This window comes from Durio zibethinus, chromosome 25 (genome assembly GCF_047325235.1).
Source record: "Durio zibethinus cultivar Kanyao isolate XHJ-2024 chromosome 25, ASM4732523v1, whole genome shotgun sequence".
Lineage (NCBI taxonomy): Eukaryota > Viridiplantae > Streptophyta > Magnoliopsida > Malvales > Malvaceae > Durio > Durio zibethinus.
Window position 1 is genome coordinate 8,231,571 of NC_143186.1, and position 22,529 is coordinate 8,254,099.

At 33.8% G+C, this 22,529-nt stretch overlaps 1 protein-coding gene across 1 annotated transcript; it reads right to left on the reverse strand.

The window, feature by feature from the left end:
- Window positions 1–13,832: 13,832 nt before the first annotated feature.
- LOC149511583 (UPF0481 protein At3g47200-like) lies at window positions 13,833–15,919 on the reverse strand. The gene has a single exon (XM_089754543.1). The coding sequence runs from the start codon at window positions 15,494–15,496 to the stop codon at window positions 13,967–13,969; it is 1,530 nt and encodes a 509-aa protein (XP_089610669.1). The 5' UTR covers window positions 15,497–15,919; the 3' UTR covers window positions 13,833–13,966.
- Between the last annotated feature and the right edge of the window lie 6,610 nt (window positions 15,920–22,529).

Below are 22,529 nucleotides of genomic sequence, written 5' to 3' on the forward strand. Positions count from 1 at the left end.
GGTTAGATTTACACTCCCAAAATGTCAAAAAGGACCAAAAGAGGGAAAGGTAAAATAAGAAAAGAAGACATAAAGAAAAGTCGACATTTTCAGCTAGTAGTATGCTCAAAAGTGCAGATCAACAAACTGATGTCAAAAAAAAAAGCTTGTGAGTTTTTAAAGATCATTAAGCATAATGAGTATAGTGTGATTGACCAATTAAACAAACTATTTTCTTGTATTTCTTTATTATCATTGTTGTTGAATTCAGAGCCACACAAGAATGCTTTGCTAAAAGTACTTAATCAAGCTTATGTCGAGCATAATATTTCTATTGAAAAAATAGATCACATGGTTAGGAATATTATAGCCTCAAATTTTATCTTCTTTAATGATGATGAAATACCTCCAAAAAGACGAGGTAGCATTAAGGCCTTGCATATTACTGTAAAGTGCAAAACCCACATTATGGCTAAAGTCCTAAATGATAATGGATCCTCTATTAATGTCATGCCTCTAATGACATTGACAAGATTCCCAGTAGACCCCTCTCACATACGAAATAATCATATGATTGTTAGAGCATGCAATGGAGCATGAAGAGAAGTAATTGGTAATATAGAGATTCTATTACAAATCAATCCTTGTACATTCAATGTCCTATTTCAAGTGATGGAAATAACTCCTACATATAGTTATTTACTAAAAAGACCTTGAATTTACACAATCGGAGCTATACCTTTATCTCTGCACCAAAAGGTAAAATTTATCGTGGAAGGAAAACAAGTTTGTGTGGATAGTGAGGAGACTTTATTAGAAACAAAAACCTTAACTACTCTTCATATTGAGGCAGTAGAAGAAGTGATCAAATGTTCATTCAGAGCTTTTGAAGTAGCAAATGCTATTTATGTTAGAGAAGGGTCAAAGATACCAATCCTTAAATTGTCAAAAACTATAGACATGGTGATCAGACAAACTATTGGTGAGGGTTGATGAGCCGGGCAAGGCTTATGAAAAGCTCTATAAGGAATCACAAAAGCATCGTGCTCAGTGAAAAATAAAGAAATATGGAGGTTAGGCATAAGCCTACGACTATTGAAAAAGAACGTAATGTTGGAAAAGAAAGAAAAGAGAATGGCACGCCTCAAAGGGCAAAACTCGATTGATAAAAAATTGGTGTTCCTTTATTTGTATGAAACATTCCGTTCAGGTAGGCATATCTATCTTAGATCAATAGAGATTGAACAAGGGGAACCAATAATAAGATTGGAGAAAGCCTTTTCTCGATTTCAAGTTAAAGCAGATGAAAGAGTCATACAGAATGAAAATATCTTTTTTTCTTTTTAGGTTAAAAGACCCGAGAATGGTGTACCATTTTTGTTATCCTTGAACCTTTTAACTTGGAAATTCCAATTGCTTCTGAACAAGAGCATGCGAAGGTTAAATGTATGGGTTTATTTGCATTGTCTTAATAAAATGATGGATACAATGCATTTCACGTATACCATGTTCTCTATTTTTCATATTTCTTTCCTTTTTCATTGTTATCCTCTTTGCTCTTGCCAAGATTAGTTATATTTATTTGTGATTATACCCATTTTTAGGTTTTCTAGGTGTATAAGCTTTTTAGGTGTATAAGGTTTTCAGGTTTTTTGTGGAAGGTTTGATTTCTTATTTTTGGGATAGATGACATAATAGTCAAACTTTCCTGAGGGTTCACCAATGAGATCAACTTCAGGGTCTCTTTTTTCATATCTTTTTTTTTTTTTCGTTTTTGTTGGGAAAATTTTCTTTTTGGTTTCTTTGAAGGTTCATCATCATCATCATCATTAAGAAAGCTTCTATAGTTATCTTCTGACATCTTTTGCATTTGCAATTAATGTCCCAATAGCAATGTCATTCTGAATATTTGTATGTATATACAGGTGTCATAACGTCTAGATCCGGGGATCTATCGCTAGACATTGACTTTAGGGAGTCGCCACCAATCTTTTTTATCTAGGTGCGATTGGCCACCTAAAGAATCTGTCCTTTCAGGGAACACCTAAGTTTAAGGGTCCCTAAAAGAATAGGTTCAGGTCTACTAACCAGAACAGAGTTCGGGAGTTCGGTTACGTGTGAGGAAGGTTATAGCACCCTCACAACGCCCATCAAAAGATGGTACCAGCTTAAATTTGTGTTATCCAAAAGCCTTAAAATTTTATCAAGTAATTAATTATTGGAAACTTTTCTCAATTAACTCTAATACTTTTAGCAGAAAATTGAGAAAATTTCCTCACCTCAAGAGTATGCAAGAAAAACTACTGTTTCACTTACAGAGGCTCCGTCGTCGGATTATTTAAAAAAACAAAATCAAAATTAAGATAGAAAGGAAGGAAAGAATGATTTTTTTTTTTTAGGGAAAATTGATACTTTCAACTTTTCCCTAAAAATATTTTTTTTGAAATTTATTTTTGAGGAAAATTGATACTCTCAACTTTTCCCCAAAAATATTTTTTGGAAATTTATTTCTAAGGAAAATTGATACTTTCAACTTTTCCCTAAAAATATTTTTTTTTTGAAATTTATTTCTGAGGAAAATTGATACTTTCAACTTTTCCCCAAAAGTATTTTTTTGGAAATTTATTTCTAAGGAAAATTGATACTTTCAACTTTTCCCTAAAAATATTTTTTTTTTTGGAACTTTTGATTTTTTTTATTTAAAGAAAAATAGAAAAAAATAAAAAAATAAAAAAAGAAAAGTAAAACAAAACTAAAAATAAAATAAAGATAAAAAGAATATTAAATAAACCTAATCTAATAAATAAAAATAATAAATAAACAAATAAAACAAATAAAAATTCAAAAAAAAAAAAAAAAACCTGGAGCGGCTCGACTATCGGCGCGGCTCAAGGAAGAAAAACGGCTCGGGGGAGCGGCTTGGCGGCTTGGATCGGCTCGGCTCGGCTCGGAGGGGGGCTGGCACGCGCGGGTCAGAATCGGGTCGACGCTCGGGTTGGGTCGGGTTACGGCAAAACGCGCGGATCCTCTGGGTTACTTAAGGCCAAAACGACGTCGTTTTGGGAGGGTATAAAAGGCACCTTCCTCCGTTTTTCGGCAGAACGCTCCCCCCTCTCTCTCTCTTCTTCCCTTTTTCTCTCCCTTCTCTCTAGAAAATGAAGAACACCGGTGCCGGATTCTGGAAAAATTCACCGGAATCTGAAAATTTAGCCGGAATTTCGCCGGAAGTTCGCCGGTTTCTGGGATTAGTCGCCGGTTTCTGGGATTCTTCGCCGAAAACTGGGTAGGTCGCCGGAAACTTCAAGGTTGGCCGGAGATTTGGCCGGAAAATTCAAGTTTCGCCGGAAAATTCAACCGAAAACTGGAATTTCCAGAAATTCCCAGAAAAAAAAAATCGAAAAATCTTCAAAAAATTTCTTTTAGCTCCCAGAACACTCCTAAACCCTTTTTAGCCTCGTATACGCCTCTTTTACTCTCAAATCAGTAGCTTTGCTCACTGTTTTTCTGTGTGTTCTTGAACTGTTCCAGGAGGTGCTTTATATAGGGATTGATCAGGAGTTTCTGATCAATCCCAATTCCTCCTTGGACGGGAATTCAGTCTTTGAATCCAATTGGACTCTCTTGATTGAATTCCCATTCCCGGTAGGATTCTTCAGCTTCAATCTTAGCCCTCCAAAATCAAAAATAAAAAAATACTAGATAATAATCAGATAAATCAAAAGATATTTAAAAAAAAAAAATATCTGATAATCAGGAAAAATCAGAACAGATAATTAAAAATAATAATAATAATAATAATAATAATAAAATAAGATAAACCCAAGTATATATTACAAAAAAAAAAAAAAATAATAATAATAATAATAAATATATAACTATATACATATAAATCTAATCTAATAAAAAAATAAATAAATATATACATAATAATAATAATAATAAAATACATAAAATACAAAAGAAGAAAAAGAAAAAAAAAATACAGGATTGAATTGGGCCTTACCCGTTTGGGCCAGGCCCAATTGATCTGGGCCCGGACCCAATTGGGTGTCTACAGCTGCCCCTCTTTGCACATTTTCTGTGAAACAGAAATTGTGCGAAGACGTAGACACCCAATCAAAATTCAACTCAACATTTTTATTTTTTGATTTTTTTTTTTTTTTTAAAATTTTTGTTTTTTTTGTTTTTTTGTTTTTGTTTTTTTTTGTTTTTTTGTTTTTTTTTTGTTTTTTTTTTGTTTTTTTTGTTTTGTTTTTTTTTTTTTTGCCGAAGCTCCTCTAAACAGAGACTCAACGACTTTTGAAAGTAAATTGCTCCTCTAAACAGAGGCAACGGACTTTGGAAAGTAAATTGCTCCTCTCAACAGAGGCACCACGACTTTGGAAAAGTAAATTGCTCCTCTCAACAGAGGCACCACGACTTTGAAAAGTAAATTGCTCCTCTAAACAGAGGCACCACGACTTTGAAAAGTAAATTGCTCCTCTAAACAGAGGCACCACGACTTTGGAAAAATAAATTGCTCCTCTAAACAGAGGCACCACGACTTTTGAAAAGTAAATTGCTCCTCTAAACAGAGGCAACGGAACTTTGAAAAATAAATTGCTCCTCTAAACAGAGGCAACGAACTTTGAAAAAGTAAATTGCTCCTCTCAACAGAGGCACCACGACTTTTGAAAAGTAAATTGCTCCTCTAAACAGAGGCACCACGACTTTTGAAAAGTAAATTGCTCATCTAAACAGAGGCAACGGAACTTTGAAAAGTAAATTGCTCCTCTAAACAGAGGCAACGGAACTTTGAAAAGTAAATTGCTCCTCTAAACAGAGGCAACGGAACTTTGAAAAGTAAATTGCTCCTAGTCAATCATGTCCGAAGGAGTTGAAAGTTGTGTTTGAAGGGATTTCAGGAGATTATGCCCAAAGGTCTTATAATCAACCCTGATACCAAAAGACATCCTATTTCAAGGATTAGGAACTTACCTGACAAGTTTCTTCTCAAAGTTGCAAAGTCTTTTCATATCTGTCTTTTTCATGTGGGATGTTGGAACACCCTTGCTTCTTGAATTTGTACACTATATTCTCCTGAAAGTAGTGTATGCTGTGCAATGCATATGAATTTCAATGCATGCCATGCAAATGTTGGCCAATTAATTCCTGTTCAATGTATGGTACTCAAGTTTCTCAAGCTCTTTTTTTTTTTGGGTGTCAAGCCCTTTGATTCCTCAAGGATCCAATTGCACTGCTCTTCTAAGATTGAACCAGTGTAGCTCTCAATTGTCTCTTCCACTCACATTCTTTCTTGTTCTGTTTTTCAATACTTTGGAATAAGCTTCATCAATCGATCATCACTTGACCATCATTCAATGAATTTCTCAGCACTAGTAAATTTCAAAACAAGTTTCATCCACCATCACTGGGTCCTTGTCTCAGCATCAACCATTCCAAAACAAACTCTGTCCACTGATTGTTCCCACCATTCGACCAATTCATCCTTGTACTCATCACTTGGTTGTATCATTTTTCAAAATTTGCCCCATCATATTCTCTATTTGGTCACATCATACATCCTTCTAAATCATCTCTTTTAAGTTTCTACCATTTCTTCATCATCTTAGATTTCTTTTCAAATGAATGTAAGATTCTTTTAAACACATATTCATTCATTCATTATCATTTCAAATCCTGACAAATACAATGCAATCAAACATTTTCTCAATTCATTCTAAGGGTGTAATAATAAGAGGACAGAAAGTGAATTATGGTAAAGATAATCAATGGAGATCTATTTTGGTAGAAAATAAATGGGAAAGGAAATAAATTGGATGTCATTGAGGTAAATGGTATGTCCAAATGATGAATATTCAGACAATTTTCAACATTAATCTAGGATTCTTTTTCAAAAACTCATTCATTTACTGTTGAAGTCATCTTGAGCTTGGCGAACTCTGCCCCAGTCTTTGAGGAATCTTCAGATGTCTTTGATCTTTCATTCATGTGAGCCATTTGACCTGAATTTTTTTTTTTTTTTGGGTACCAAAATCACCCTTTCAGGTTTTCAATTTGGATCTTTTTTTTCATTTTCTCATTTTTTCCTTCTTTTTTTCTCATTTTTTCTTTTTTTCCTTTTTTCTTCTTTTTTTTTTCATCATTTTTTTTTCATCCATTGTTGATATCTTTCATACGTCCAACTTTAGACCATGGTTTCATTGCTTCCTCATGAGCATACCTTCGCTCAACATATGATCATTCAAGTTGAGTATTCACACTTGATCCAAATGGACTTTTCAAGGTTGTAATGTAGGCCAAGGTGAAGGGTCATAAAAAAAATGGATATAATAGGCTCAAAATATGTATTAAAAACGTTCAAGACCGAAGGATCATTTGATGCAGCTTGGCATTTTGCCCCACATCGTTTCACTATTTTTTCTTTCCTCACACAAAGGATTCTCATTACTTTGCCCCAAGTCATGTGTGGCATTTATTTTTCTTTTTGCTTTTCTTTCTCTTTTCATCTTTGAGACCTTTTGTGGTGTTTTTTTCCTTTTTTTTTTTTTCAAAATTTACCCTCCAGTGTAGAGGGTGATCCTTGGTTGGGGTTCTTCAAAAAAATGATAAGCTCAAAGGGGTAGCAATAAATGGTTTTTCCAATGGTAAAAGAAAGATGGCCATTTTTCATCTCAATTGTGAATACCTTTCTTGAACATCATCTATTGAACAAAGCTCATGAACTTGTATAAAATATTGCACCCCTTCAAGATATATCTCTTTCATCTCTGGTGATGGCTTACCCTCTTTATTTTCGCTCAAATCATCTCCTCTGTGAATGAGTTCTCAAAATTAAATTCCAGAATTATTGTTATCATTGTCTAAATATTCATCATCTGAAATTTAAGAATGGGAATGTGAAGTTATGGAAGGTAACAAGGCATGGAATAATGGTCAACTGAAAGAGAAAAATGTAATGAAATGCACTGACTTGCCTTTATTAAAATGATAACAAGTGAAGTTATATTGCAAAAAAAATCTAACATTGTTTGAAAAGAAATCCCAAAATGACAGAAGAAACCTTCAACCAGCCTTATCTCCATTGACATCTTGCCCCTCAATTCATTGTGAATCTCCGGATCCTTTCTCTTCTTGACTTTCGCTCAGTACACTAACATTAGGTGCTGTTGCTTTTCCTTGATCAAAACTTACCATTCCATCATTGATCAACCGTTGCACCTTATACTTTAAAGCAGTGCAATTTTCAGTAGAATGGCCAGTAATTCCATAATGGTAGTCACAACGGGCTGTAGGATCATACCACTTTGGATAGGGTGGTTTAAGCGGTTCCACATGGCTGGGGGCAATCAAGTGGCTATTATAGAGTTCTCGATATAACTCTGTATAAGTCATAGGGATTGGATCAAATACAGGTTTTTCTCGAGTAGTTCTTTGTTCTCGTGAACCACTTGCTGGGTGAGTAGGACGAATTTGGGTTCTTACAGGAGCTTGAATGTTAAGGTGGTAAGTGGATGAATAAGATGGTTGTGGGGCTAGCTGGTAGGGGTAGGATGATGCATTATTCACAGCGGGATAGTATGGAGAGTAGCCTTGGGATGGATAGGGTTGATAACCCCTGAATTGTTGTCTATCAAAGCTCACAGCTTGAGCTTCAGTTTCTTTCTTTTCTGATGCCTTCTTGGTTTCTCCTCCTCTCAACTTGCCATTTTTTATGGCACTTTCAATAATTTCTCCAGAGATCACCATGTCAGCAAAATTCTTTGTTGCATTCCCTATCATCTTTTCATAATAAGGAGGTTTCAAAGTGCTAACAAACAGCACTGTGGTCTCTTTTTCTGTCAGAGGAGGTTGTACCTGTGAAGCTATATCTCTCCATCTTTGGGCGTACTCTTTAAAAGACTCGTTTGACTTTTTCTCCAGATTCTGCAAAGACAAACGATCAGGAGCCAAATCGATAATGTGTCGATATTGACTGATGAAGTCATGTGCCATATCACTCCAAGAGCGAATACGAGTCCTATCCAACTGAACATACCATCTGGCGGCAGAGCCAGTAAGACTGTCCTGAAAAACATGCATCAAGAGTTTTTCATCATGTGCATGAGCTACCATCTTTCTGCAATACATGGTGATGTGAGTTTTGGGACACTTTGTACCGTCATATTTTTCAAACTTCGATACTTTGAACTTATAGGGGATAACCACATCAGGGACTAGGCAGAGCCCAGCAGCATCTACTGACCCATAAAAGCTAAATCCTTCCACAGCCCTTAGCCTCTGCTCTAGCATACTAATCTTGGAACTTTCTTCAGCTTCCACCTTCATTTTTTCCTTCTCCTTCTCTTTTAGATCATCTAGGTTAGGAATTGGTTCTGCTATTTTTTCAGTGAAGACAGGATTTATATAGCTATTATACTGCCCCGAGTTGAAAGCTGATGGCATTTCAGGATATGGTGGGACCTCTTGAGCAGGCTGGGCCTGAGGTGGGCCAAAACCTGGAAGGTACAAAAGGTCAGCCACATCTTGCTGGCTTGTATTTCCTTCAACTCCTTTTCCTTTGTTCATGTTATTAAGAGCCTCCAGAATCTTGCTTAGTTCACTTTCAATCTTCTCCTGAGCTTTTTCTAACTTTTCAAATCTATGATAACTTTCTTCCTCCATTTGCCTTGCTCTGGATCTTGTGTTGTATGGATGAGCAGGGTTCTCGCTAGACGGAGCTATCCTTGGATCTTGAGTACCATATTTATGATTAGAAATGTTATGCTATGCTTTATATATGATGCTTTGATACACAAATGAAATGTACATTTTTTTGAATGAAATCTAGTATGAAATGAATGCAAATGATTGCGTTAAAACATGATCATGAAAATAATACAGATGCATACAATTAGACAAACAACATAGTTAGTTCCATGGATGAAATGGAAGTGATGCTGATGCATAGTGTTACATATGATAAAAATAATACACAAAGTTAAGCAATCAAAATGATTAGATAAACACCCTTTTTGTGTCTTAATTTCAGGGTATATCTATCATTGGGTAGAAAGGGCTCTATCCTAGGTGTAGGCACTCTTAAGGTTCACTACATGTGGTTTTAAAGGTCAGAGTCTAAAGGTACTCAAATTGCTCCTTACATCCTTGTCCATCACAGACTAGTAAGGCACCCTAATCCTCACCCATTACAGGCTACAAGTGGAAAAGGTTCAATTTGAGTGGGAGTATTTCGCTAGCCACTGCGGAGGTATTAGACCTCACGAAAGCAATAGGTACTTTACTCCCTCCTAGAGGGACGGAGCTCGGGTGTAGAGCTCATGTTATGCACATGCACATGAATGACATAATTAACAATACAAATAAACATGAATGAATAACAACACATATATACAAAAGGGTTCAATTTTATTAGGCTTTTGGATAACACAAATTATTTGCTGGCCTGACTCTCAAAGTCCCCAGCGGAGTCGCCAAGCTGTCATAACGTCTAGATCCGGGGATCTATCGCTAGACATTGACTTTAGAGAGTCGCCACCAATCTTTTTTATCTAGGTGCGATTGGCCACCTAAAGAATCTGTCCTTTCAGGGAACACCTAAGTTTAAGGGTCCCTAAAAGAATAGGTTCAGGTCTACTAACCAGAACAGAGTTCGGGAGTTCGGTTACGTGTGAGGAAGGTTATAGCACCCTCACAACGCCCATCAAAAGATGGTACCAGCTTAAATTTGTGTTATCCAAAAGCCTTAAAATTTTACCAAGTAATTAATTATTGGAAACTTTTCTCAATTAACTCTAATACTTTTAGCAGAAAATTGAGAAAATTTCCTCACCTCAAGAGTATGCAAGAAAAACTACTGTTTCACTTACAGAGGCTCCGTCGTCGGATTATTTAAAAAAACAAAATCAAAATTAAGATAGAAAGGAAGGAAAGAATGATTTTTTTTTTTTAGGGAAAATTGATACTTTCAACTTTTCCCTAAAAATATTTTTTTTGAAATTTATTTTTGAGGAAAATTGATACTCTCAACTTTTCCCCAAAAATATTTTTTGAAAATTTATTTCTAAGGAAAATTGATACTTTCAACTTTTCCCTAAAAATATTTTTTTTTTGAAATTTATTTCTGAGGAAAATTGATACTTTCAACTTTTCCCCAAAAGTATTTTTTGGAAATTTATTTCTAAGGAAAATTGATACTTTCAACTTTTCCCTAAAAATATTTTTTTTTTTGGAACTTTTGATTTTTTTTATTTAAAGAAAAATAGAAAAAAAATAAAAAAATAAAAAAAGAAAAGTAAAACAAAACTAAAAATAAAATAAAGATAAAAAGAATATTAAATAAACCTAATCTAATAAATAAAAATAATAAATAAACAAATAAAACAAATAAAAATTCAAAAAAAAAAAAAAAAAAAACCTGGAGCGGCTCGGCTATCGGCGCGGCTCAAGGAAGAAAAATGGCTCGGGGGAGCGGCTTGGCGGCTTGGATCGGCTCGGCTCGGCTCGGAGGGGGGCTGGCACGCGCGGGTCAGAATCGGGTCGACGCTCGGGTTGGGTCGGGTTACGGCAAAACGCGCGGATCCTCTGGGTTACTTAAGGCCAAAACGACGTCGTTTTGGGAGGGTATAAAAGGCACCTTCCTCCATTTTTCGGCAGAACGCTCCCCCCTCTCTCTCTCTTCTTCCCTTTTTCTCTCCCTTCTCTCTAGAAAATGAAGAACACCGGTGCCGGATTCTGGAAAAATTCGCTGGAATCTGGAAATTTAGCCGGAATTTCGCCGGAAGTTCGTCGGTTTCTGGGATTAGTCGCCAGTTTCTGGGATTCTTCGCCGGAAACTGGGCAGGTAACCGGAAACTTCAAGGTTGGCTGGAGATTTGGCCGAAAAATTCAAGTTTCGCCGGAAAATTCAACCGGAAACTGGAATTTCCAGAAATTCCCAGAAAAAAAAATCGAAAAATCTTCAAAAAATTTCTTTTAGCTCCCAGAACACTCCTAAACCCTTTTTAGCCTCCTATACGCCTCCTTTACTCTCAAATCAGTAGCTTTGCTCACTGTTTTTCTGTGTGTTCTTGAACTGTTCCAGGAGGTGCTTTATATAGGGATTGATCAGGAGTTTCTGATCAATCCCAATTCCTCCTTGGACGGGAATTCAGTCTTTGAATCCAATTGGACTCTCTTGATTGAATTCCCATTCCCGGTAGGATTCTTCAGCTTCAATCTTAGCCCTCCAAAATCAAAAATAAAAAAATACTAGATAATAATCAGATAAATCAAAAGATATTTAAAAAAAAAAAATATCTGATAATCAGGAAAAATCAGAACAGATAATTAAAAATAATAATAATAATAATAATAATAAAATAAGATAAACCCAAGTATATATTACAAAAAAAAAAAATAATAATAATAATAAATATATAACTATATACATATAAATCTAATCTAATAAAAAAATAAATAAATATATACATAATAATAATAATAATAAAATACATAAAATACAAAAGAAGAAAAAGAAAAAAAAAATACAAGATTGAATTGGGCCTTACCCGTTTGGGCCAGGCCCAATTGATCTGGGCCCGGACCCAATTGGGTGTCTACAACAGGCTTTCCATTAGGTTTGAAATGTGGAATTGGTACATTTGGCTCAGCTTGACATGGTTGCATCATGAACTATGTAGGAAAGATAGTTGGGGTAGGAATTTCTTTTCTTTTACTATGATCAAACTCAATTGTCATAGTACCATCTGGGTTTGTTTTGTAGAAAGGGTCAAAGTGTTGGATTGGTTCATCTTATTTCTAAATCTTTTGGTAACTTGTTGTCCATGACTTATAGAGTAGGGCAACAAGATTTTCATTTGAAATCTTCTTTGGAATATGAACACATTTGAGATTTTTGTCTGCAGCTTCTAGCTTTACAAATATAGCATCACTAGAGTTGGGTAAAGGTAAGTTTATAGTGTGATCTTGAATGCTGTATGCCATCTAGTGTAAGGTGTTTCCTAGAATCCTTCTATCTCAGTTTCTACAATCTACACTTGAACTTTTAGAGCATCTAGTAGTGTTGGATCATGTAGAGACATGTTATAGTTTGGAAAAACTATGAAGAAGACAGTTTCGATGTTGAGCGTTGCTTTAACTATGATAAGTATTGCATGTTGATAATTTTTGAATCTCGTATCCAATAAGGCCATCCCAGTACAGGCAAGAATACCATTTCTATCATGAAAGTTTTAAGCAACTTTGATAGCACTAAAGTGAATGTAAGTATATTCTTGGTCCAACTATTGTTGTGAAAATTCTGGAAAAATCTAAAGAGTAATGAGGTGCTCTTGAGATCTAGCTAAGAGAATGCATTGATCAAACTTTGAGGCTTGAACATACTTTTTTGGATCTTGATATTTTAGTATTAAAAGTGTTTTTATGGATCTAAAAAGGGAAGAAAATTTTTTTGAAAAAGCAATATGAGGATTTACAAATGGAAAATCTGTTTCTTGGACTTTTTTTTTAAAGATAATTTTATAAAGGAAATCTAACTTTAAAGAGGAAGATATTCTAATTAGAAGAGAAGGAGGAAAAGGTAAACTAAACAAAGATCTCGAGGTAGAAGATTGTGAGCTATTAACTTTTGATAAATCTATGAGAAAGAAAACTGTCAATGAATTAAAACGGACATTAAAGGTAAATTACAATAGATGTGAAAGAAGAAATTAAATGGTACATTATAAGATTTTAATTTGTTTTGATTTTATATTTAGTGCATTGTCAATATATAAATTTTGTACATTATCAATAAATCAGATGATGATATCTTATTAATAAGATGAATCAGATGATATTATCTCATTAATAAATAAATTTTTTAAAAATTTTTTTTATATATTTATTTTATGGGTTGATGTTATTTATTAATAAAATAATATCATTTGATTAACTGATATTATATAAAATTTACATATAGACAATTTATAAAATATATGCTTTTTTTTTTTTGAATTAAGGTTTGAGTTTGCAACATCGGAATTATTCACTTTTCTTGGTCAAACTATGTTGAATCTATTAATATTTTGATAGGTCAACTTCTCTTAATTATAATCTTTCTTTCAAATAAATAAATCCAAAACTTTCACATATTTAATGAGAAATACCAATAGAACTATATAGTTGTGTTACATATATACCAAAATAGAAATATATACTCGTGTTATATATATATATATATATATATATATATAGTGGCATTATTGCTTCCAGGCCATACGGTTTTGATAAAATGATTCAGTTGATTCATCCACTCTGGATTTTGGACTCTTTGTAGTTTTGTTTCATTTATAATCCAAGCATATGCTTGGTCTCTCTTAATTTTCATGCTTTCAAGGCAGCAAAGCTACTGTATTCTATTAGATTCACCTTATAGTCTAGGCTTTCCTCAGGTACCCAAGCTTTTGGTTTACCAAAATTTAGCTCCAATTCAAAATTTATGTAATGTTTTAGACTCTAAATTAAACACTTAATTACTCTCTACAGCCTTATTTGGATAAGCCAAATAAATTTTACTAAGTAATCAAAAGATTACAAAGCTAGAACTAACAGCAACAACAACAACAACAAAATTCATCTAAACAAGATACACCGAATGCGTGAAACGTCAATTGCCACACCAAACATCAATTGCCAAACGTGTCAAAAAAAACTCTAAACGGAATACAAGCACTAGACATAATTTTATCATTCCAAGATAAAATTCTCATAATAGAGATCATAATTTCTACAAACAGTCAAAAGGCCCAAATTTTGAACACACCAAAACACCGAAAATGAAAGTGTTTACACATCCTTCCAAGCTCATTAGTTTTTCAATAATTAAGTCTTCACTACAGGTAGCAATTAGGCCTAGTTTCTTACCAAGACTTCTAGTTTCCATTGCCTCTGTAAGGATCAATTTCCTGCTGACAAAGTCTCCATCAGATAGGATTACTCTTTACAGCTAAAGAGAGATAAGTGCACATATGGTTTGAATTAGAGTAAGCACAAGGAGGACAACTGCAGCAATTGTAGCAACACCTCTCCATGGAGTTGAGAAATACTGGAGTCTCAGAATTGCTAGCCAACTGTGATGACGAACTGCATTGTAAGCGTTTAGTTCTCTAAAAATATCAGAGAAATGGTTCTTCTCCATTGGAGTAATATGTTTGCAAAAGTTGTTGAATAAAGTTACTACGCTCGTATTGCTGCCGAGCTGGTTGATGATAATTCTTCTTCGAATGAGTAAATCCACATCTTCAGTAGATTTGATGAGATATTCCATTAGAAAGATATAGTCGCACAAGTAAGTTTCATGTGAATGGTAGCGTTGCTCCCAGGCCATGATATTGTGGAAAAATGATTCAGTTGACTCATCAACTCTCAAAGGTGGGATTTTCAACTCTCCATTTTTTTTGTTAAATTCTATGTCTAGTAAGCATCTGCTTGTGCTCACTTTAAATTTCACCCCTGCATCACGCAACAAAACTGCACTATATAAATACTGACCTTGCACTCTGCCCTCCTCTAGGCTGTCTTCTGTCTTTTTGGATGATGGTACATATGAAGAAGACATTAGATTAAAGAAATGCGCAATTTTGGTTTTCATCCATTTGATTCCGAGTTTGCTACAGAGAGATTTTTCTTTGCTGCAATCATCCTGAAATGTATATGGCATCTGAAGTGTTCTTAGCAAATCTGTGAAATGTTTAGCTCCCTCCAGCTTGGCTCTATATTCGTAATGGCAATGGTTTGGTAGCATTATATCCTCAACGGGTTTGTTTTGGTTGTAATAAGGGCTGAAGAAGTGACAAGTAAGATGAATAAAGGAAGGGAAGTCGGGGTTACCACCAAAGGCAAGTTCATACATGTCCTTGAGAAGAAAGAAAGGAAGTTGATTATGAGCCAAAAACAAGTCTCGCCGGATATCATGCATTTTCCTTGGGGTGTTGAATATAAAATCAATTTCTCCTCTCTCTAATTCCTTGTTGTAGGCTCTCAAGAAAAGTTCAATGATGAAGCTTGCATCCACTAATACCATCTCAATAAACAATCCGGAACTGCCATCATTGACTGGTATGTTCTGTTGGATGACGTGTGAGAGAAAATCCCAACTTCGGCAATAGGTTTCTTCATAACAACCACGGATTCGGTCTGCGGAGTCCTTGATCAATTTGAAAAAATCGATCAACCTAGCTTTCTTCTCAGCTCGCTGGAGAAATGAGGCCAAACATATCCGCTTTTGTATTTCGATGTGTTCTAAAATGGTCTCGTAACAACGAAGAGGACCAATAATGACAAAATTTGGTCTGTAGGCTGCTGCATTTACTTGGCGAAGTAAGGGGTCAACACAGCAGATAATACGATCCTGTAGCAAGGGTCGCTGAGAATAGTGCTTTACGATATCAAACTTGGATTGAATCTGTATAGCTAAAGCATTGACTAGACTTTCCTCCGATGAAGAATTATTTTGGTTTGTTGCAACAATCACCATCTGTCAGGTTCTTTGATTTCCACCTTAACATGACCAAAATCTCGGTGTTAGAAGAAAAATGTAAAATGCTAAATTTACTCACGTATAATCATGTAATACTGATTTATAAGTCAAATATCAAATATATAAAAATTTATTCACTATATGTTAAACAAATTAAAAGCTATGAATTTCTGGTTTGATTTATTCATAAATTGAGAATCTAACAATGAGTAAAGTTGTAAGGGGGCAATAAATTAGATTCAGAAATAGTAACAACAGAATTTTAGGAGTGGTACCTCCTGTTGTAGCTAGATATGATCAATCGATGAACGAAAACACTATAGGTTCTGGTAAGGAGGTCTTCTTCAATGAGAGAAGGGAGCCCTGGGTTTCTCTTCCTTTCCCTGAATTAATCTGCAATCTGCACTATTATTTCACTCCTTTCATAAAGATATAAATATATTTCATATATGTATACTATTATACCATTGACCTGCGTCAATGCATGTGGGCTTTGGTGTTTTTATCAACGAAAGAACACATACTGCCAAGGTTAGATACATTCAAGCCAATAAAATATGCATTGCATTCTTATATAATAATCTATATTAATGTACCCATCGGGTCTGTACGATACATATTGGTCAAATTAAGGTCATTTTTTTATGTTAATTGTATTTCCTTCCAACGCCTATTCCTTTATTTTTCACAGGCTTGTTTATGTTATAATTTCTCTTCTCTTTAATATATATTTTTTAACAACTGGACTTATTTAATGATAAATAATATATATTGCATATTTTATTGGCTGCAACGCAATTTTTCCAACATGCATGCATTGACGCAGACCCGCTTTCGTATTATAATACTATAATTAAATTAATAACATTATGCCAACTGGCGTTAGTGATTTTTATATATTATATAATCATAATTCAATTTATGATAATTTTAAATATTAAAATAATAATAATAATATGATTGATTAAAACTCGACTAATTAAAATTTAAAATTTAATTAGATTGATAAAATTATATTTAAAATCATAAAATTTACAACTTTTTTTTATTTTAAATTATAATTTTATTTGTATAAAATAATAATACCTCCTATTACAGGTTGCTTGTTCATTTTATGCATTCAACGTAATGTAGTTTATTACTCTTCAGTACTGTTTCTGTTCATTACGAGTTTTTGCTTTTGATGTTATCTTGATATTTGGTAACATCAATTCAATTTCACCCATTTTAACCAAATTCCTAATTGAGAAAAAAAACTTTTGAAAGAAAATTCGGAACATCAAAAACCAAAAATTTTCTCAAAAAAATATATGAAAAAGTGAGAAGATTCTTCATATTGTTCCAAAAGTCAAAAAATAAGAGTGAGTCAAATTTGAAACAAAAAGGAAGTATCTCCGTAGTATCCCAAAATCAAAAGCCAAACAAGTTTCCACCCAAATATAAAAAAAGAAATCTATACTATATTAAATTAAAATTTTAAAAAATCTGTATTGAGAAATTTGAAACTCATAATTTGCAAATATTATTTTTAAAATTTTTTGATTTTTTTAAAAATAATAATCAAATTTATCAATCTAATCATTTCAGTCATCTAATTAATTTTCAAATTCTCAATCAACGTTTCCTCAATCCAAATCCCGATCATCTGATCAAGTTAAATATGCCCAATCTAATCATTTTTCATCTTCTCAATTTGCATATTGGCCATCTAATATGCAGCGACAATCCCAAAACTTTGATCAGTGTATTCTAGCCAACAACAAAAATCACGTTTCTTGTCGGGTATTCTAGCCAAAACATATATTGTTTGGTTGAAGTGATGAGACACTTTACCTTAATATATATGTATGGAATAAGGATCGATATCCATGGTGTAACTCCATATCTAACATTAAATTATCTTTTAGATTCATTTTCAGTATTATTGTTAGTTCATATTATAATTGTTCTCATCGTTGGTGCACAAGATGTTTATTATTTTAGATTTATAAAAAGAAAAGAAAATATGTTTTTTGTAGCCTTTTCTTCCTTCAAAATTAATATCTTCTACAAATATCATCATAGTTTGGATTCTTAATGAATTTAAGTGGGAGCAAATTAATCATTCAATCACCATAAGGCAATTTATGTTATACCCATTTCACAGCTCGTCGGTAGCGATGAGTCCATCACTAACAAATTTTCTCAAATAAATGCTTAAAACTTTTGTAGACAATATTAAAATATACAATTCATTTTCCTTAATTATCTAAACCCAATCTCTTGTTGACAACAAATTTATTTTATCCCATCTTTATACTCCTAATTTTTTTAATTTCTTTCCAATTAACTTGATGAGCCAAATTTTAAAATTGACTAAATACTGATTTGAACATGTAGAACCGAATGTTAGCTTTGACTAAAGACTTAAATCAAGATCAAGCTTCTGATAAGTTTGTCAATTTAAGAGCTACGCATTTTACTTTTTTTTTTTCAAATAGGATATGATCCTTTCAATATTGTTTATTTGGGGACAAATCATTTAAATGGAGATAAGAGACATGCCGATAATTTGCCTAACAGTTAAAACATGGCAAATGTAAGGTTCAAGAGGGATTGAGTCAGATTATTTCATGTTTACGATCATTTTGAAGGTCGCTTTGATCCTTTAAAGTTCAGGTCATTTTTGGATCAACTTATTTCATATTCGATTTTGGATTAAAATAAATTTAATAGTTAAACATAGGATCGTTTAGAATGAAGTTTGATTTGTTATGTGTTTTGATCAAGTTGGTCTCAAAGTTTAGATCCTTTGGGATTTGGAGTATTTGAGATTCATCACATTTCATATTCAAATTCTTTTGAGCTTAGGTCATTTCAAGTTCAACTTATCTTAAATTAGGACAATTTTAATTTTGAGATAAGGTTTCTTGAGCCATGTAAAAGCCACAATAGGTAACAGTATATTGGCATGAAAAACCTTCATACGCAGAAGTAACAAAGTGGAAGCCAGTAGAGGCCGAAATGGTTGTAGAAGAGTTGAAGAGAAGGTATGCACTGATTCAAATCTGGAGTAAGAAGTTGAAGGCGAAAAACACAAAGTTCTCAAATAGTTATAGAAGAAGAGGAATTGGAGATGGAATGGCTAGAAGCATGCACGGTGGTGGAAGTTAAAAGTCCACAAGCAATAAACATGCTCCAACAACACATTGTTAGTCAAAGTGTATTGCATTTCTCTATTACAGTATGGGTAGCAGCTTGATCCTGTTTGCAATTTGAGTCGAGAATGGAGATGGAATGGATGCTGGAAGATCGAAAAACCTAGTTGAGTGAATGGTTCTTTTGGGTAAAACCATGGAGTCTGGAGTTGATAAGTAGGGATAAGTTTGTATGGTTAAAATTGGAAAACGTCCTCACTCATGGATGGCGTTATGATCTCATTCAGAAAATTAGGAATTTATGGAGAAATTTCATATCTATTGATGAGAGTACAATGAATAAAAAGAAGCTAGATACTACTAGGGTTCTATCTTTAATCAGGAAAGATTATCCTCCCCAAAGTGTAGTCCAGGTGATGATCAAGAGGGTTACTTATCTGGTAAGAGTTTCCATTGAGGAAGGTTCAGACTTCTTATGGAATTCAGGTGTAAAAAATTTGCTAAAAGTCAATTCTTTGCAGTCCTTATCAAGATCAAGTTCGACTGAAGCTTCTCCCAGGGATGAATGGACACAAAGTAAGCATTTAAATGAAAAGGTTTCAAGAAATTACGTAGAAACCAATGGAGAAGAGGAACAGCCTTCATTAAACCAAGGAAATTCGAATAACAGTGTCTCTTTGGATTTGGTAAATACAACTGGAGAAGCCGTTGAAAGGTAGCTGTAATCAAACGCCAATGATACCTTACAAAACGTAGAAAATGAAGACCAAAATTGTACGTGTTTAAAGACAATCCTCCTAAAAATGCTGGGATGAAAGATTTGGAATGGGTCTCTAAATCATGTGGAAACGGGCCTAATTTGGAAGAAAGATTAAAATGGGATAAAGATATAAGCTTTAGTAGCTTGAACCCAATGGGGCCATTAAAGCTCTACATTCAAACAAAGCCTAAAAACTAAATGGTGCGGACAAGAACAAATCAAGGGGGAGGATGGTAAATGAAATTAAAGATAGAATTTCCTTTAAGAAATTGGCAGAAATGGATAGAGAGGAGCCCGAGAATGGGATCAACAGCAATTAGGAAGCTGTAACAAATTTAGACAATGAAAACTAAAAGGTCCATGTTCAGTTCAACAAAGAAATAAGAAGGGAAGTAAGAAGGGAAGGAAAAGTAAGAAAATTGCTATTGTGTTGGAACCATAAGAAGAAAAACATGGAATGGTAAAAATGAGTAAAAACAGGAAAGGCAGCAAGGGCAACACCAAGAAAAGAGACATGGGAAAAGATTTGGGAAACTCAATACCTTCTAGAAAGCATGCTATCTGATGAGGATATTAGAAGCAGGTATTGAGTTCTAAGAAATAAAGTTCAGAAAATTTTGTTAGAAAACAGCTCTAATACCACTTGTTGAAAAAAATCAACACCCACATGTAGCACTCACACACAAAATAGCAAGCTCAAATTAAGAATAAGAACACACAAATATATTTGGTTTGGTCCAACTCAAAATGGCCTACTCCAAACATAATCCACTAACAAATAAATCTTTACAACTGTGAGACTTTTAGAATGAAAAAAGGCTCCTAAAACTCTTACTCAAAACTGAACCAAAAATTCAATTACACCATTTAATAGCTTACTCACTTAGCTATTCTCTTGGTGTTTAACTCTTTGGGACTACCAAACTAAAACTAAAACATCTTATTTATAAGGGTGAAACCCCTTATACCTTTACTAAACTCCCGATATGGGATACTGGATAAATTCAAAACTCACTAACTTTTGATGTAGGATTATAAGATTCAAGGTAAATCCCAAGAAATCCTCCATTGACTTAAATCTTCAAACACTTCAACAGTATCTTCAAAGCTAATACGCTTACCTTTCTTCTTTTCTTTCATCATAAGGATCCCAGCAATTGAGCCTTCATCAAGCATGTACAAGTGATTTTTGACCCTATTCTCTTATAGAATCACGCTACCATTCTTGTACACTTTCAACCAATCATTACTACCATAATATGTATACCTCCGAGAAGCTAACTTACCCAAAGCAATCAAATTGTAGTGACAACTTGGTACATACCTTACATGACGAAGTATCCTAACAACACCATTGTGAGATCTAAGATGAACACTCTCAATGCTTTCAATCTGCACCTTTTTTTTGTTAGCAACCATAATATTCTCATACTTCTCATTCTCGTCTAACTCCACAAAGCAGCTCCTATCATTGCAAACATGAATTGTAGTAGCTAAATCTAAAACTCAACCTTTATCACTTTTCAAAATCTGAATTTCATCCACACAAGTTGTCAAAATAACATCATCATCATCAGACACGACAGTAACAATATCACTCTTTTTTTCATTTGATTTTTTTTCATAATTCACCAGCAGTCATATCCCTTCTCAGCTTCTTGCAATGCGCTTGGATATGTCTTTTTTCATCACAATAATAACATTCTATATCACTGTAATCTCTGTCTTTTGACTTAGATCTCTCTCTTGATCCATCAATCATTTTTTGAGTCCTCCCTCGATCAAAACCCTCTATAGCTAGTGTATTCCTCTTAAATGATGAGTTTTGAGCTCTCATAAACCTTTTATTCTCACGCAACAAGACAGTCACATCATCCAACTTCAAAGTAGATCTACCTACCAACATAGTGTAAATTAAAGGCCTATAAGACTTGGATAAAGATGACAACAAAATTAAAGCCTTCTTTTCATCTGTTAACTCATCAACAAAAATTACTAACAATTGAGAAACCAATCTATTAAACTTATTCAGGTGATTATGAAGATTCGTACCTTCTTTCATCTTCAGAGAATCTAGATCCATCTTCAAATATAATCTATTAGTCAACGACTTCGAAGCATAAATACCTTCAAGCTTATCCCACAAACTCTTCAAAGTACTCTCAGTCAACACATTATACTTTACCTCTAGAGCTAACGCCAATCTAATAGTACTAATAGCTTTTTTTTAATCCTATTTCAATTAGCATCAGACATTCCCTCAGGCTTATTACTTTCTAATGCCTAATCTAACCTTTGTTGTACTAACAGATATTGAATTGTACTTTGCCGTAACATAAAATTACTTTTTTCATCAAATAAAGGAATCTCAAACTTAGGCATAGGCATACCAGACATACTTTCTTCAAACATCTTCAAACACTACTTCACGATCTCTTAGGTCTATGAACCTTAAACCTTGAACTTCACTTTGATACCACTTGTTAGAAAATCACAACTCTGATACCACTTGTTGAAAAAATCAACAGCCACACGCAGCACTCACACACAAAATAGCAAGCTCAAATCAAGAATAAGAACACAAATATATTTGGTTCGGCCCAACTCAAAATTGCCTACTCCAAACACAATCCACTCACAAATAAATCTTTACAACTGTGAGACTTTTAGAATGAGAAAAGTCTCTTAAAACTCTTTACTCAAAACTTAACCCAAAACCCAATTACACCCTTTAATAGCCTACTCACTTAGCTATTCTCTTTGTGTTTAACTCTCTGAGATTACCAAACTAAAACTAAAATATCTTATTTATAAGGGTGAAACTCCTTATACCTTTACTAAACTATTGATATAAGATACTGGATAAATTCAAAACTCACTAACTTTTGATGTGGGATGTATGATGAAGCTAATAACGTAATTATTGAGAAAGTGTTTAAGAATTGAGATACAAGATGAAAATTGGGATGGGAATTGATAATTTCTTTATCTCAATTTTATTTCTGGGGTTACAATTTTATAAATGAAGATAATTTTAGTAAATATCATATGACTAAGGAAATTAGAGAAAAGAAGGGCCTTAAAGAAGCTTATTAATAAAGAAAAGCCATTTATGGTTTTAATCCAAGAAAGC